Below are 16,352 nucleotides of genomic sequence, written 5' to 3' on the forward strand. Positions count from 1 at the left end.
TCTTCCTTGAGAAAATACGCTACTAAAAAGAAACTAAATTTATGGCATAACAGCTGAAGTGAGTGTATTTATTTTTGTAAATTGAGTTTTTAATTTTACACGTTCAGGAAAATAAATCAAGAAAAACATTTTTTCGAATTAATAAACCCAATGTTTAGCTGCTAAAAGATTAAACACATCTTAGCTCGTCGATTGTAATGTAGCTGGTCACCTGTAACCATGTGTTCACCTTACTGCTAGAATGTTCCCCAAATTAAAAAAAAAAAGTTTGTTCACCTTTAAAGACAAAGCAGTGTTATAGGAGAGGAAAATGAAAAATCGACCTATCAAGAAAATTTGTATCGACACTGGAAAGCACAACACACAGAGACCTCCAATTTATGTTTTTTGGAGAAAAAAAAAGGGTCGCTTCTTCAACTTCCAATTCCGCACAAACAAAACTCGCCGGTGTTTTTTTGCAGTGAAAATATAAACAATTATTTTTTGAACTTATAAAGAATATTTTATTTTCATTTATGTGATGTGAAGGATTAAACTGCCATACAAGACGACAATACTTTTGTTTCCATAAACATGCGGAAAAATTTGCAAATTTTTATAAATCGAAAAGAATATTCTGTGTTATTCAAATGTGTAATTATATAAAAAATAAACATTAATTTATTAATTAAGGAAAACTCGAGTAATCAATTTTCATGACTAAACTCGTTTGAATAACTAAAATTTGGTTTTTTTTTTCTGCATGAATGCATCAAAGGGAGACGGGAATCAGAGCCGCCATGGCTTACTCCATTTAACGAGTCACTCTGTGCTTATTAGGTCATATTTTTGGTCTCCCAAGAGTGATTTATTAACGAGGTTTCACTGTATATACCTTGGATATTTAGTGTAACACAAAAACAGTAAACAGTAAAAATAAAATATACATAAATTGATTTAAATTTATTATTTTTGCAAAGGTACATTCAATATGAATCCCAAAATCAAAACTATTTTTTTTTTGCAATGAAATCAAGGAAATGGCACTCTTTCAGTGAAATTTTCTACAAAATTATTCAGTCAATAATTGCAGAAAAATATAACTTTACAATAATCCTATTCCCCAACAAAAAATTTGAAATTAGTCTAAACCACAAGCTTAAACCAATTTTAAAAAATGAATAAATTAGATACAAAAAAAACATGTATCTAGTCGCATGAAGATATTTTTGTTGAGATCATGCATTAAATTTCAACACACACAATTGTAAACAATCATTGCATTGGAATCATGTTTTTAAGCATTCAGTTTTGAAGAACTAAACCCTCTTTGAATATATGGAAGGAAAAAAAAAACTTTCAACATCAATTATACACCTTTCGAATGCCATATCGATGCCCATACACAAATACTTACAAAAATATACAAATAATAAATATATTGCAATTTAAAATAACAGATTAATAAACATTTTAACATAAACATTCAACTAAAAAAATGAATCATCCATTTGATTCAAATTAAAATCATACAATCATATAGAAGTGATAGTATTACACATAGTAAGTATGGTATACTACTCACACATCTTTGTGTAAAAATAAATGAAAAAAGAAATTTTTTCAATAACATAAGCAAATACATAAGAATTCTCATGGCAAGGAATGATATAATGCGATATGCCCCACTTTCTTTTTAATTGAATTATGAGCAGAAAATTGTGAATTTTATAAATGAATTTTGATCAATGGTTGGCTAGGACACGACAGTGTTTTTGCATACACCAATGACCAAATTAAGATAAGTGATTGAATGCTTATACCACCCATAGGATTTCCAATTTATTTTTTAAAATTAAATTCTTTTAAGTAATAACAATATTAGTAGTAAATACATGCACATTTCAGTCAAAATATTTTATTTTGTGAGAAATATTCATATATATTTCTAATATAAGTTAGCGACAGAAATGCAAAGACATCAAAATCTGACTTGAAACATTCACAAGTACGTTGTTTTGCAAAAAAAAAAAGTTCACAATATATTCTGATGTTTTCCTACTATGCATGCCTTAGAAGGGAGTGTTATGGCTTGCCCACAGCATTCATGCTATGTGTGGTCCTGAGAGATTTGAACTTTTGGTTGATGTGTGTGGGATATATATTATAAGTTTATTATATGACATGCAACATGCATCAGACAAACAGGAAGATTGTGGTTATTCGTTTTGGTTTTTTCCCCTCCACAGAATTTTTCCCTGACTTTTATAAAATATTTGCATATTTCCAAGTTTTTGCCAGATATTTTACATTTCCCGAACATTTTTCATTTCCGACTTCACAGGTCACTACAAACCTCATGTTGGGTGTAAAAAAAAAAAAAAGTCAAGTCAGCCGAGCATCTCAGAATATTTGATAATCAACTTTACCCATTAAAGGATACTCACTTCTCTGAAGGCAATGGTAAGTTTAAAATACATTATTTGATCTCAAACTGTAAAATATTTACACCTGGCATCATTCAAATAATGAAATGGCCACCACATAGTCTAGATCTGCATCTAATCAAAAGGCTATGGTATTTATTTAAGAGGAATCTGAAGAGTCGTTCAAGTCTTCCCTGAACCATAAAATTATTAGTGAAACATTAATGTAAATCTGGTGGGAAATAAAAGTTGAGATATTGCATAACCTCATAAGCTGCTTGCTACAAAGATATAAAAGCATAATTCTCAGACTGAAGGTGTTACAGAAAAGATTTAGACTGCGCAACTTATTTTATTGTTTTGACCAAACAATGTATAACATTTGTATATGTTGTTGTTATGTTGTAAAATATGTATAACATATTTTGATTGTTAGAGCTTGGAATAGTACACATGAAAATAAACTTTGCCACACTATTATATATCATTGGTTAGCCACCTCAATCAACTCATTGACTCTATGCAATTCAATCATGTCCCCATCATTATGGTTTCTCACAAACTTTGTGCTTATTATTAAATTCCCTTATAGAACAAGCACGTACACATATAAAAGAAAAAAATTGTTATATAAATCAATGTTTTGTTTTTTTTATATTGCTTTAGTATTTAAAATTGAAATACCAAAATCAAGTTTGTGATGCAAATCAAATTTTTTGGCACCTGTGTTTTGATTGATACAGATCGAATAGGCATGTACATTGTACTGAATTACTCAAGAAAAGATATGACAAATCACACACACAACTGATGAAGAGAACTAAAAAAATGGCTCTAGATGTGATTAATTGTGCAAATATTTTGATAAAGTAAGTACAAATATAGGCACCTATATTTTCATATAGATAAAAATATGAATATAGAATAGGATAGAGAATACAACCAAGGATTGGGATCACAAGCTCTCCAAAATATGCATATAGGTTTCATGAACATTGTTACATCTTATAAAGTAGAACCCCTCTTATCCAGTCCTCCTTAAAAAAGAAAATATCCTAAACTGTTCTAAAAGTCCTATCCCTAACTCAATGCATGTGATCACATTATGTTACAATGGTACAGTCACTGCTAAGTTCTTTAAACCTGTAATTTATGACACATTTTTTATGAAATAGCCATTTTTATACTAGCCCTCTCCTCCCAAACAATAATTTGATTATTAACTAGAACCTAACTTAATACACTAGAACCCCAATGTCATCTCTTTGAACATTGTTACTATTTACAAAATGAAATAACTGTTCAAGTTCATTCAAGTTTGTACGGTAATTTGTAGTATGATTTAGTCCCTATTGGCTCTATAAAGGGCAATCCTATTTTTAATTACAACTAATTCTTATACTCTTCAGCTGGTATTAGTGTAATATAGTTCTTATGAATATCTCTGACATTCAACATACATTGCATGCATTATTTATTCCACACTGGTTTCTATTTTCTTTATCAGAATTTGCTCTAAACAGTTTATTCTTTGTCTAGGGTTAGACCAAAAACCACCAAGCATTTATGTGCCCAGTCAGCAACAATACATGCCCAAATCAGTACTTCATATGCTTGTGTCAGGCAAGTGGTTGAAAGAAAAAAAATTATGCTGGGGTATGTCAGACAATGGATTTGTCCAGCCTCACCTTGGACTCCAGTTAAGCCAGATATAGGAGTGATTCTACTAAACTTTTTCAAATAGTTAATACTTTATTTAACAGTATTATAGAAGCAAAACAAAATAGAAATATATTATAGTCAAAATTTGATCCTGAAAAGTTCAGAAAGTCATTGCTACATCTCTAGCACACTAGAATAGAAAAAGAATCTTAGAATAGAAAAAAAGATAAAGTTAACATTTTCAATAACAAGTAACTCTTACACAAGACGGGGAAAAACCATTTACTCACAAAAATTCCAAAAATTGGCCCACATTAACCAAATTTCTTATTAAAGAGCTCAAAGTGCTAAATTTCTAATACAATTAAATAGAGAACAAAAACGTTTCTAGAGAAATTCTTGTATTACCACGCTTTGAATAAAGGAGTGTATATATATAGGACAGTATGCTTCATTCTGACTCTTTCAAAAATTCGAAGAGAGAAAATATGTGTTTCTTAGTTTAAAAAAACTCTTGAAAATACTTTATAATGAAGAAAACATTATAGATATGAAGCGTAGGTTTTTCCAGTAGGCAGAAATATCCATCTACATGTTGAAATGTTTATCTATAAAATTTAATTCAGAAATGACAGGCTCAGTTATTGCTAAAAAAATTGCACACATAAAATTTCATAAAAAGAAAAACCCTTAAAACAAGGAGGATATCAATCAAAATTAAAATAATGATATATGAAAAATAATATATACAGCTGAAAATATAATGAAAAATTGTCAGTTGTAGTATTATAACAGAAAAATTAAAAAAAAAATCTACTAATGCACCATTATAACATGTTACGATACACATTTTATACAGTTTCTGATCATATAATTGAATTATTCTAGTTTGGCAAAATCCATCCAAAAAAAAGTTAAAATATCACAGCATAAATTTGCTTAAAGTAGTAATAATTTTGCATCGTTGTAAACATTTCTGAATAGAAAATACACTTTACAATATACATTAGGAACGTAAGAAAAAATGCTCACATAAAAAAACAAAAATTGTGCATTGATGTATTCGACGGAATTATATCACTGTCAAAAACCGCAAACTTATTTAGATACTAAAAAAAACATAACACAACTCAGATTATATTCAATGAGTTTACAATACATAAAAAAAATCTAAGTGTAACAAAAAAAATTATTTTACTATACAGCTAATCAAAATTTCTCACAAAAAACAAGATATACTACACAGCAATACGAGCATCACTCGAAATAACTATTCAAACTACTGAACTAGATACACACAACATACATATCCATATAAGTTATATATATCACAAGTTTTCCTGTGCTTATATATATATATATATATAATGTATTCATCAAGTAACTAGCATGTGTTTACAATACTATACATACACGTATACATTAGACACACATCATAAGTAAATATCACAGTAAGATAAAAATAAAAATGCAATAAATGGCCATGAAATATATATATAATATATGCAGCTGACTTCACCAATATATTCTGGTGGAAGCTTCTCTCTGGTTTCTTGTTTTAAAGCTGAAGTGAATACAAAATTTGTGCTTTACCAGCAAAACTCTGGATAAATGTCTCTTGTTCGATCATTTTTGCAAGCCATCTATTTCTATATCAAAAAATAAATCAAGTATTTTTGTACATTAAAACAAAAAAAGTGGAAAATTATAATTATACGAATTCATTGAGCAAAAAATGGTAATAAGATGGTAATTTCTAATACAGCCCCACATAATATAGTTTAAAACACTTATAACTACAGTAAAATCTTTCTTTTTTTGCGGACACTTATTGGAAAAAATCATCCGTAAAAGAGGGATGACCATTAATCAGGGGTTTGAAATGTATACTTCCATTGTAGGGGGGGGGAATTATTATTCAGCCATGTGTATGACCGTTAAAAGGGGTTTCACTGTATTTAGATACCAAAAATCTTGATACCTGTCAATCAAGAACTTTAACAAGGGTCACACCAATATCGGGTGATTGTGGATAATTCCAGGTTGCAGAAAGTTTTTTTTTTTCAAAGGGTTGTGAATTAAAAGTAGAGTATCTTACTTTCTGTTAATGTGCAGTCAGGGTGGCATGCACTTTATGCATGACAGTTCAAATTAGCAACCCTATAAGAATATTGAGTGCCTATGCACTACCTACCCACATCCACTGGGCCACAGCTTCTAAACCCAAGGAACAAGGGCAGCTCTAGGTTGTATGATAAGAAGACATTAAGTCAAGAAATACAGAGAAAAATAATGACAGAAAAATTTGGAAAAAAATGCACAGAAAACTAATTGTTTGTGCATTTTATTCAACTGGGAACACAGCTGCAAATTTTCCAGATAATCCTACTAGAGTGCTACCGAATATACTGAAAGCATACCAAAACTTTTTCTTACACGGGTGAAAATTTATTCTCTGTAGCTGCCACTGCCAGGAGGGGAGACTATCATTTTATCACAGTAGTATAAAAATTTACAGCATTTCTCTGCAGCTTCAACCAAATGCTGACAAAATTTAATACTGTAATGATGTTTTTGAAAATCCATAGCTCATAAATCCTGATAACTATCTCAGCACAGCACATCTGTGTTCACAGTTCAATCATGTTCCATGGATGTTTTAACAAGTGATTAACCAGTTATCAAGGTGCTATAATAAGTAATTTTTTGTTCTTTCTATAAAGTTGGAAATTTTCTATATACAAGGTTTTCTTTCCAAGTATTCACCTAAATTTAGTCAGACAAAAATATCTTACAAAAGAAAAAAAATTATGCTCACCACCAACAGGTAAGTTGCCATTGCTTATATTTTTGGGTGCAAACTTCTGTTCTTTTGCAGAAATTTCTCTAGGCATTGTTGTCATATCAATCTCATCAGATTTACTGACTGAAATTCAATGAAATATTAATTAGTATCAAAATGGTTGTAAGACATTGGCAAAGTTCATTATACCTGATTTCATTATAGGTTTTGAGGGCCACTGTAGCCATAAAATATAACATTTTATAAGACGGTTTCAATGTGAATATGTACAGCTTATGCTATTTCTCTACCACTTGCCCATTTTGAAGAGAAGTAATTATTAAATATTAAATGAAGTTGCTACACCTGTTGAAGTGTGAGGAATAAAACTGGGAAGAACATACAAGATGGTGACTCCAAAATGGCAGCCTTCCTCTTGGGACTTAGTGGTCCAAGTGGTCAATCCCAAAGGCCAACCATTAGTAGCCCTGGGACAGTGCAATGCCAAAGACCACTAATGAAAGAGGAACTGCCTGCAGCACACTGAGTTCTCTGCTAGGATTCACAATGTTAATGGTAGTTCTTTATCGGTCCATACAAGTACTATGCCACCATTACACATGCAAATGGGTTGGAAAACCTAATCACAGCTCTAGATTTGGAATCAGTAGCACCATATCACCTACAAGACTTCTTACCCAGGTTGTCTGTGAAAAGCAAAGGTGATTCATCCAAACCTGGTTTCTCAACCTGGGGCCATATGGCCCTCTTGCAGTCCTGAGATATTCTAAGTGGACCCACGGGTGAAAAAAAAGAGTTGAAGGGGAGCCATGAGACATGCTACTGGAGATGGGGGCCTCACAAAGAGCTATGAAAAAAAAATCATACTTAGAAGCTCTTAAGTAAGATATGGTGGGGGGAAAAATATGAATACTTTCAGAATAAAGAACACTGCTCATAGTATCATGGCCCTTCTTAGCGAATGGGGATGCACCAAACATAGCCCAGTAACCTTGAATGAGTAGGAGGTACTATGATGATGAGATCTGATTCTAAGTTTTTCGAGAATAAGTATGTGAATTGGTGTATATATATAGCCAGGCACTCAGGGAGCCCCCAGCCCCAATACTGTGAATCAGCGGTTATCAACCTTTTTTGACTTGCGGATCCCTTTTCAGTATATAATTTCTATGGCGGAGCCCTTTTTATGGCAGAAACTTGTGTAGGCCTCTCTTACTTACTTATCTATCAAATTTACTGATTCATTTTATTTTCCTCAAGTCGCCGCAGAGCCCAGTTGAGAACCGCTGCTGTAAACCACTTAACAGTCTTACCCGAGCACCGTTCGGTGCTGCAAAAAGGGACTTTCCTGATTTACCTATACGCAGCTCTGGCTTATTTTTCCATGCCAATAAACTGATTTGTCCAGCTTTTTCACCCTTTTAGTTTGCAGTATTTCTAATAGATTTCTCTAGTAGTCTAGTAAAGATTCGATTGCAAAACGAAAATACATCCGTTTCAAGTCAAATTTTACTGCTCTTTGTTTATGCAGGAAAAAGAGCGAATTTTATTTGCACTTGGTCAGTGCATCACGTGTTACAAATACAATTTCTTTATAATTTTTCAAGAATCATTGAAGTAAGAGGCTCATAACAAACAGAATATTGATTCTGGTACTTTCCAGTTCAGCAAGCAAGATTAAATAAATATTTAAGCTGTTGCTTCCAGCTAAATTTCAGAAAACCCATGAAGGTGATTTTGCTCAAAGGCCTACGGTGTTGAGACAGCACTGATAGCCCCCACGAGGAGCCTCAGTAAATCAGGAGTCGACTTAACACATAAAATTTTTGCTATGAATTTTTGCTATGCTTTTTTTTTTTTTTTTTTTGCTCAAAGAAAAAAATCAGTAAGTAGGAAGGATCCTGGATAAGACGAGGGTGCCACGAGACAAAAATGAGTTTCAAACCATGGGGAAAAAAATTTAAGAAATACTGATCTAGACTAATTGTGAGTATCTGTGTGCATTATAAACTATCCAACTCACCATATGTGGCTACATCATGTGAGTATTGTGTCCTGCATGCAGAATATAAAGGACAACGAGACCAGAAACAACACACAGCGATGATTGCAGTGAACAGAATGCAAACTGATGTTACGGATACAGCAATAGTTGTAGCCAATCTGAAAATAAAAAGTTATTTCATTTTTTCAAAAAATAAAAATTATTATTTACATTGCGGCTAAGAAATTGCCAATCAGAACGTAAGGACCACAGAAACTAAATGGTGAATTAAAGAGTATTCACCAAAAAAAAAAACATGAATGAATAAAAGAACTCTTATCCTGTTGCCAAAATCTCTTCCAACCCAGCTTTATAGCAGAGTCTGGCAAACATACACATAAAATGAATATAAAGAGCTACAGTCAATTATGAAATAATTCATAGGTTATGCAAATTATATTTATTCACTATTTTAGCAAAGCATTGTAAATTCGAACAGGCTAAGCTTTATTGAAATAAAAAGAAGTGGGGGAAAAAGGGTGAAACACAGATCATTTTCAAAACAATGCCCCAGCGACTGAAAATGCGGGAAAATAAGGAAATATCTCACAAAATATGGTCATATGATAATCCTAACTATACACTATTTTAAAAATCATAAAACATCGAATTAATATTCATAATTTAACATTCATTTTCCATGTTCATCTGCTGGTTTCATTGAGCTTATATTACAGGAAGGAGAGTGATATCAGCCGTCTCCCCCTCGGTAGTACTAAATTGCGGGTAATTAAGGTGTTCTAAACATCATTTTTCAGAAGATCACGTGACATGTTTATGCAATTCCCCATTATTTTCTTGAGGCATCCATACAGGAGTTTGAAGGGAAATGGAGAAGGAAGAATTTTCAAGATTTGCTATTATTATTTCAGCATTTATGATAGAAATAATTTCAGAATTAATCAAAGATAATTCCTGAATTAACGAAAGATATAACCTAAACTTTTTTATATATGAAAGTTCTCTATCATTTTTTAACCTTTAGAAGACAATTAATTTCAATCGTTAGATATTGAACTGTACATTTTAATGGGGGAAATTGCCTGGCACAAACTGTGTATTAAACACATCACGTGATCTCCTTGTATAGGATGTTACTTCCATCACGACAGCTCCTTCCTCCAGGAATATGAGCTTGATGGTTTGTTTATGTAGGAAAAACATACAAAGATATAATGTGCACAAATAAATGTAAATTATTTTTCAAGGACTTACACATGAATCACTGAACTGTGAGAAACTATTATAGAGTTATTATTGGTGAAATCATCAATTTAAGAACTGAACAGATGGTAAATGCATTGAATTCAAATTGAATTAATTAATCATTAACATCAAATGAGAAAATGAAATTTCTCTCGCATTTCATATAATGGCTACAAATTCAAACAAGCCGGAATATACTGTAAATCGACAATTGACAATTTTTTAAAAATTTAATTGAATGGGAGATAATTCATGCATCATCAGATGCTAACAAGAGTACATAATGTATACGATATTGCAACAAGCTCAAGGAAAAACTACTGATCAAATAAAATTCACTTCACGCATTTAGTAGAAACTGAACTTTTGGAAAAGTGTAAAACTCACGTCCTGTCTATTTCGTAGAAATATCTGGCTGGAGAACAACAACGACCTTCTTCTCTACTGCAACAATCAGTGTAGTGGCTAGGGTCGTTTTCACCAGGGCAGTTGTAAACAACAACTGCAGAGACATTCGGTGTGTTGGCCGCACCTTCTTGGGAAACTGATGCATCATTCAACATAGGATTGAATATTTTGCATACAGATGCATCTATAAAAATAACACACTATAAAACTTGCGAATATATTGGTAATTTACAGTTCTTTAATAGCAAAACAATGAACTGGAACAGCAGTTTTTCGACCTTCAATGCTTTGAGTATCCCTGGAAATGTGTGGGAAGGGAGAAGGATGTGTATCTCTCTAAGGATTATCACTAAAACATTCCCCCCAATAGCAAGTACAGCAAAACGCATGTAAGTCAGACACTCTATGAGAATGAATCTTAACTTGAACAGAATTGAAACATATATTCTCAGTGATGATTAATACTTTAATGTGCATCTTTATACAACAGAAACCAGTCTAAAATGTAAAGTTATTTTGGTATCTTAACATTCTGCTTTATATTGAGGGTTATATTGTTATGATTAAAGCTAAACTTTATGATTTTTTGTTTAAAGGTCAATATAGTGACCTCCCAATATAACATCTGTTTCCCAGAGAAACAAACGGAGTCAATATAATGAGCTTCAGCTGCATTATATATAGTAGTGACAACTAAGCCACTTTTCTCAACAATTTTGGAAAAATCAAGCAATAATATTTTTCTCTCCACATTAATATTTCAGAATTTAATTTAATGAAGTAGGCAAGGGCAGCAAAAACGTTTTCGAGGTGCCACAGTTTGCGACTTTCTGAAGGGGTCTAAACTGCATGCCACCCGTATATTTAGACATAATATCAGATAAAGGATGAACATACAAGTTTAAATTAGATATTTTGAGGTCGTGGAAAAAGGAAATTTAATTTTCCTTCCATTTTACCCAAAAAATCTGGGTTTTTTACAAAACCCTGATTTTAACACAAAACAGTACATATAAACAGTACATTTGATACACAGTACTTGGTATACAAAGTGTATACCTTACCTGGTGTACTTTCTACATATCAACGTTTTAGGAACAGGTAAAACAATAAAGAATCCTTTATTTCTTTGGTGACTTTTTTAGCTATTCCCTTTCTAGCCTCTTTGCCCTTCCCTTCCTGGTCAGTGATAATCGGCCATTTTCTTCGGTGTTGATGTTTCTTTTTTTTTTCCGGCTAGTATTATTTGTTCCACTTCAGGGTTGGTATTTCTTTTTTGCTATTGGTTATCATCCGAAGGTGACATAACCTTTAAAAGTTTACTAGTAACAGGCTTTACCGCAGTATTTGAATTTATTGAGTACATTAGCATATGCACAAATTTTCTTTTTTTATTTTATCGCTTTTTTATATGGTGTATTGTACACACCGCTTTATCAACATATCATTTAGAATTTGTTCTCAGGATGGGTTCTCTCTCTCAGGTTGTACACATTTCAAATGTCTATTTAAATTAATTTTTTGCACATTAGCCCGTTTTCATTTTAATGTCACAATCATGTTTTTATTGAAACCAGAGAATTTTTCTACCAAACCCAAAGCTTTTTTTGTTATTGTATTATGACAAAAATGTATAAACAAAAAAATTTTCTATAATAGGGTTGTTAATAAATGGAATAGCTTACCCCCGGAGGTAAATTGTAACACAATTGACACCTTTAAAAAGAAATACAATAAACATGTTGGGGTAAATCTAGAAGCTATCCATTCTTAGAATAAGACAACCATAAGTATTCTTTATGGGGCAGGGGGGGGGGGTGTTGTATAATATTTTATCATGTGTTTATAATTTGTGTTAATTTCATTTTTAATTGGGTTGCTGTATTTTTGAAATATATGACATATGACATCCATATTTTTATGGGCATCTTTTTATCAGCCACCTCGTTGGGCATTTTGCCTGTTGAGGCGTTGTATTTGTATTTAAAAGAGAAAATTTGGGTTTTTATTGTTTAAAATATAGCACTGATTTTTTAATATTTTCAACTCCGCATCTGTTCTAGGACGTAATACTTTCAATCTGGATCACTTATTTAGTCCAGAATGTTTTACTCTTATTTTCCATTTTTTATTTAGTTTATGTTGTTTTTGTTTGTTTATCGCTGCCATTTTTTCAATTTTTAACAGCCATAACGTTATCATTTTCAGGCGATGTAGTACCAATTTCTTTTCTTTGGCAAGAAGAACGTACGATAGTATGGGCATGACTCTGTTTCACTCTTGGCAACTTCCATCATTCTTTCATGCGTTTTTCTCACCAAAGAAAAAAATCGCCAACACATCACCAAAAGGGATTATACTATAGCTACACCGAGTTTCATTTCATTCCCCCTACCCCACTTTGCCTAATAAATTAAGGGGGCGCACGTGAAATAGCAAAAATGTAACTGATATATATATATACAGAGTTTAGGGATATGGTTTTTTCAAAGCATTTGCATATACTCAGGAATTCATCATCCTTATAAAAAAAAACTGGTATAACGTTGTAATGATCTTTAATTTTGTGCAACATTATTTTATCTCCAGCGTTAACAATGGGTAGAATATTAGCATTTTGAAGGTTGTGTGTACACTTTTGTGACTGACTACAGTAAAAGAATTTTATTTTTTTATGTATGTTAAGCTTTTGCCGCTAAGCCTATGAACAAAGACACTTGTAGCATATATAATAATTTATATAAATAGTGGAAAAAATTAAAAATTGATTTACCAACAACTCCAGCACATATAAACATCAAAGGCACCAGCTTGAGAATCATTTCTGTTAGCTCAGCCCTGGGATTGTGCTTTCACTGCACTAACCAACACCGTTCCGCCGTCTGTCAAACGAAAAAACGCCGTTTCCTCCTCGTGTCTTCTCCAATCTACGGATTTCGCCAAGCAACACAAATTGTACCGCTCACGATTGGTCTGCTAGTTCGTGTCTAAGCTATTTGATTGATCGAAAAGTGACGTCACTGATCTATGTTGATTCAGAAATTTTGCAATAGCCCATTAATAAATAAGTAAATTTATTATGTTTAATGAACGCAGATAATTTGCACGACTTTTTAATCACAAAAATAACTAGTATTCTTCATTCTAGTTCACTCCAGATTTTCCTCCGTTATTTCAATGTTTTGAATTAAATGAAGATTTACGTTTCGTTTCCGGTTTGTTGGCAATTTTTCCAAAATGGTTTGCATATTTTTACTGAATCAGGAGGGTTTTTCAAATATTCTCTCTACAACTGACAAACACTCCTGCACTTAGATCACTGGGATATGGTCAGATTGTCAAATAACACGCTGCCAAAAAATTTATGGTTCAGAAACAGAAATTGCCAATAGCATTTATGCTGTCATCTATTATTAAGAAAGCAAACGATAAACCATCCATTAATACTTTTTCCTAACCATAGATGGCATTAACTTCATTATAGATATATTCATATCCTTGGTTAAGAGCGTCCGAATTTTTATGTCAATAAACATGGCGGCCCGCATTTTGAAATTTTTCTGGGAAAAAGTCTGCGGGAATGTTCTGAGTGACGTATTCACAACGAAGGATAGGGAACTAAGCAGGCTATGGCCCAAAGAGGAGAATTCTGAATGAGAAAACAGCGTCAAAATTTGTATAGCCCGCAGGCGAAGTCCAAGTCCCCCACCTCCCCCCGAAATGTGAGAAAATGACCGAAAGGGAAAAAGATGGCCAAATCCATTATTCTGTCACTTTGGTCCCCCCCGCCCCCCCGAACGAAATTTCTGGCTACGCCCCTGCTGCCTCCGACCGTTCAACCGGGTTTACTCAAAAGCAGGTTTTCTTTGTCGCGTGCAACGTGAATTGCCCAGCGCGACACGCCGTCCACTCACCAATAAGAAAAGCAGCATGACTGTTTTCCTACAGAGCGCAATACGCCTCACGACAGCGATTTATGTCGGGCGTGATTGAACTACTGCTTCTGGAGTCAAATGCGTCGTGCGCCGCGCGTTTTGCCGATGTTCTCTTAACTCTTATGTTTTCTTTCCCTTCCCTTCAAACCGGAGCATGCAGACGACAGAGCTGATGCCTAGGCCGTATACTATAATATAGCCGCCCTGATCTGATGCGCCACACTAGAAAAAAAACCACGCGTGTAGCGTAGTAACACGTTTCTGCCGACGCGAAATGATCCAGTTTGGTTCACGCGGCACAAGAAACCTATTGCTAGGAAAACCCGGCTTTCCTGGCAATATTGTTGATGCAGGCTACCATCGATGTAAAATTCCCCCCCCCCTAAAAGGTGCCAATTGGAAAGGAAAACGTGCCAATGGTAGTCCAAATAACCCACAAGTATCAGAAATGTAGCCATCAAAATTGAATATCAATTACTGATGTAAATATGGTAGGTCTTGGCATTCTATAATATCTCCCTGTACGGCTTTGACCTATACAGTTTCACAGTGTGAAAAATATTTCCTTGATGAATTACTTACTGCCATCTAGTTTTGAAGAACGATACTGAAGTAGGTTTAATTTGTTCTTAATGAATAACAGATGTCAGCACCTACTCCATAAAATCGGTTTCATTTTTTTCAATATTGTTTTCCAGTCTGTGGATAGATGCATCCAAATTCTAAATAATTACACATTGAATTATTGAGAACTTGGGTAAAAGAACTGGGAAACAGAAATTGGTGCTGGGCCCTTACCTTAATAAACGGACACGGATCGGGTCCCAAAAAATGTGTATTATATGCGAAAAATTGTATCAATTTTATTTAGCCTATATGGGCTTAATAAAGTAAGGGCCCCATAGGATAGGGATCTCAAATTTGAACAGTGACTAGCTGAACATCTTGAATCCTATATTGCGGGGAGAGAGGGAGGGGTGGGTCTCATATGCTTTCTTCCCCAAGAAAGATTTTCATAAGCCCAGGGCCGTCTTAAGAGTGTCATGGGCCACTGGGCTGATTTTTCTGGGACCTTACCTGGAAAATTCTCGAAAATTTCGATTAGTTGTTATTTTTGTGAGGCCCCCAGGTCATGCCCATGCGTCAAGACGGCACTGCATAAGCCATAAAAGCATATACACACATAGTTCCTACATCTTCTTCCTCCAGGGGAATGTTTTTTTACTGCAAGAATACATAATCTTGGCTGGGGTGGGGGGATTAACCCCCAACCAACCCCCCCCCCTTGCATATGCTAATGTATGTACATAGTAGTAGACATAATTTCCCCCTCCCCCCAGACCTTCAAATTCATCTCTGCCTATGTATTTCATAAAGTCATTAAAACTTTTCCAGATTTCACCATGACACAAAAACGGCAAAAATCAAGAATTTCACCAATGGTAACACGACATATTTTTCTTCAAATGAAATGTTTTTTTCTCTTGGACATAATAAAGGGGTAAATTTTGCTGATTGAAATTTTTCTTTTGATAAGGGTCAACAATAATTTCATTACATTCTCAAAACTATAATTTCATCTGGATCAAAATATCACAGCTGCATTTCCCTCTTTTTGCTAATCATTTTTTTTAATATTTTACTCCCTAACGTCGAATGAACCATGTATGATTTTCATTGCTTTTAGACATATTTCATGAAGCACCATATGAAAAGGCATATAATAAATTGAACGGTGCTTCATACTACTGTATCAATATTTAACTGATGAAAGAAGCTTTGAGGTCTTCCAGGGATACACACAGCTATAGAAATGATTCACAATATAAATCGTTTGGTCAAACCTAATAATGAATATTGCTACATTGGATTATGCTTCGGTTGGTTGT

The 16,352-nt window shown here is 33.4% G+C and overlaps 1 protein-coding gene across 1 annotated transcript; it reads right to left on the minus strand.

Moving 5' to 3' along the window:
- Window positions 1-4,142: 4,142 nt before the first annotated feature.
- Window positions 4,143-13,424, minus strand: LOC149075918 (uncharacterized). Its single transcript, XM_089243430.1, has 5 exons — window positions 13,302-13,424; window positions 10,508-10,712; window positions 8,894-9,033; window positions 6,886-6,993; window positions 4,143-5,716 (listed from the first exon to the last, which is right to left on the minus strand). Exons 1-5 carry the CDS (start codon window positions 13,348-13,350, stop codon window positions 5,694-5,696), a joined length of 525 nt encoding a protein of 174 aa, XP_089099556.1. The 5' UTR covers window positions 13,351-13,424; the 3' UTR covers window positions 4,143-5,693.
- Window positions 13,425-16,352: the final 2,928 nt, after the last annotated feature.

The sequence above is a fragment of the Pholcus phalangioides genome, unplaced genomic scaffold (assembly GCF_987345545.1).
Source record: "Pholcus phalangioides strain wild (caught in Gottingen) unplaced genomic scaffold, Ppha-v1.0 ptg000015l_1, whole genome shotgun sequence".
In the NCBI taxonomy this organism is placed as follows: Eukaryota; Metazoa; Arthropoda; class Arachnida; order Araneae; family Pholcidae; genus Pholcus; species Pholcus phalangioides.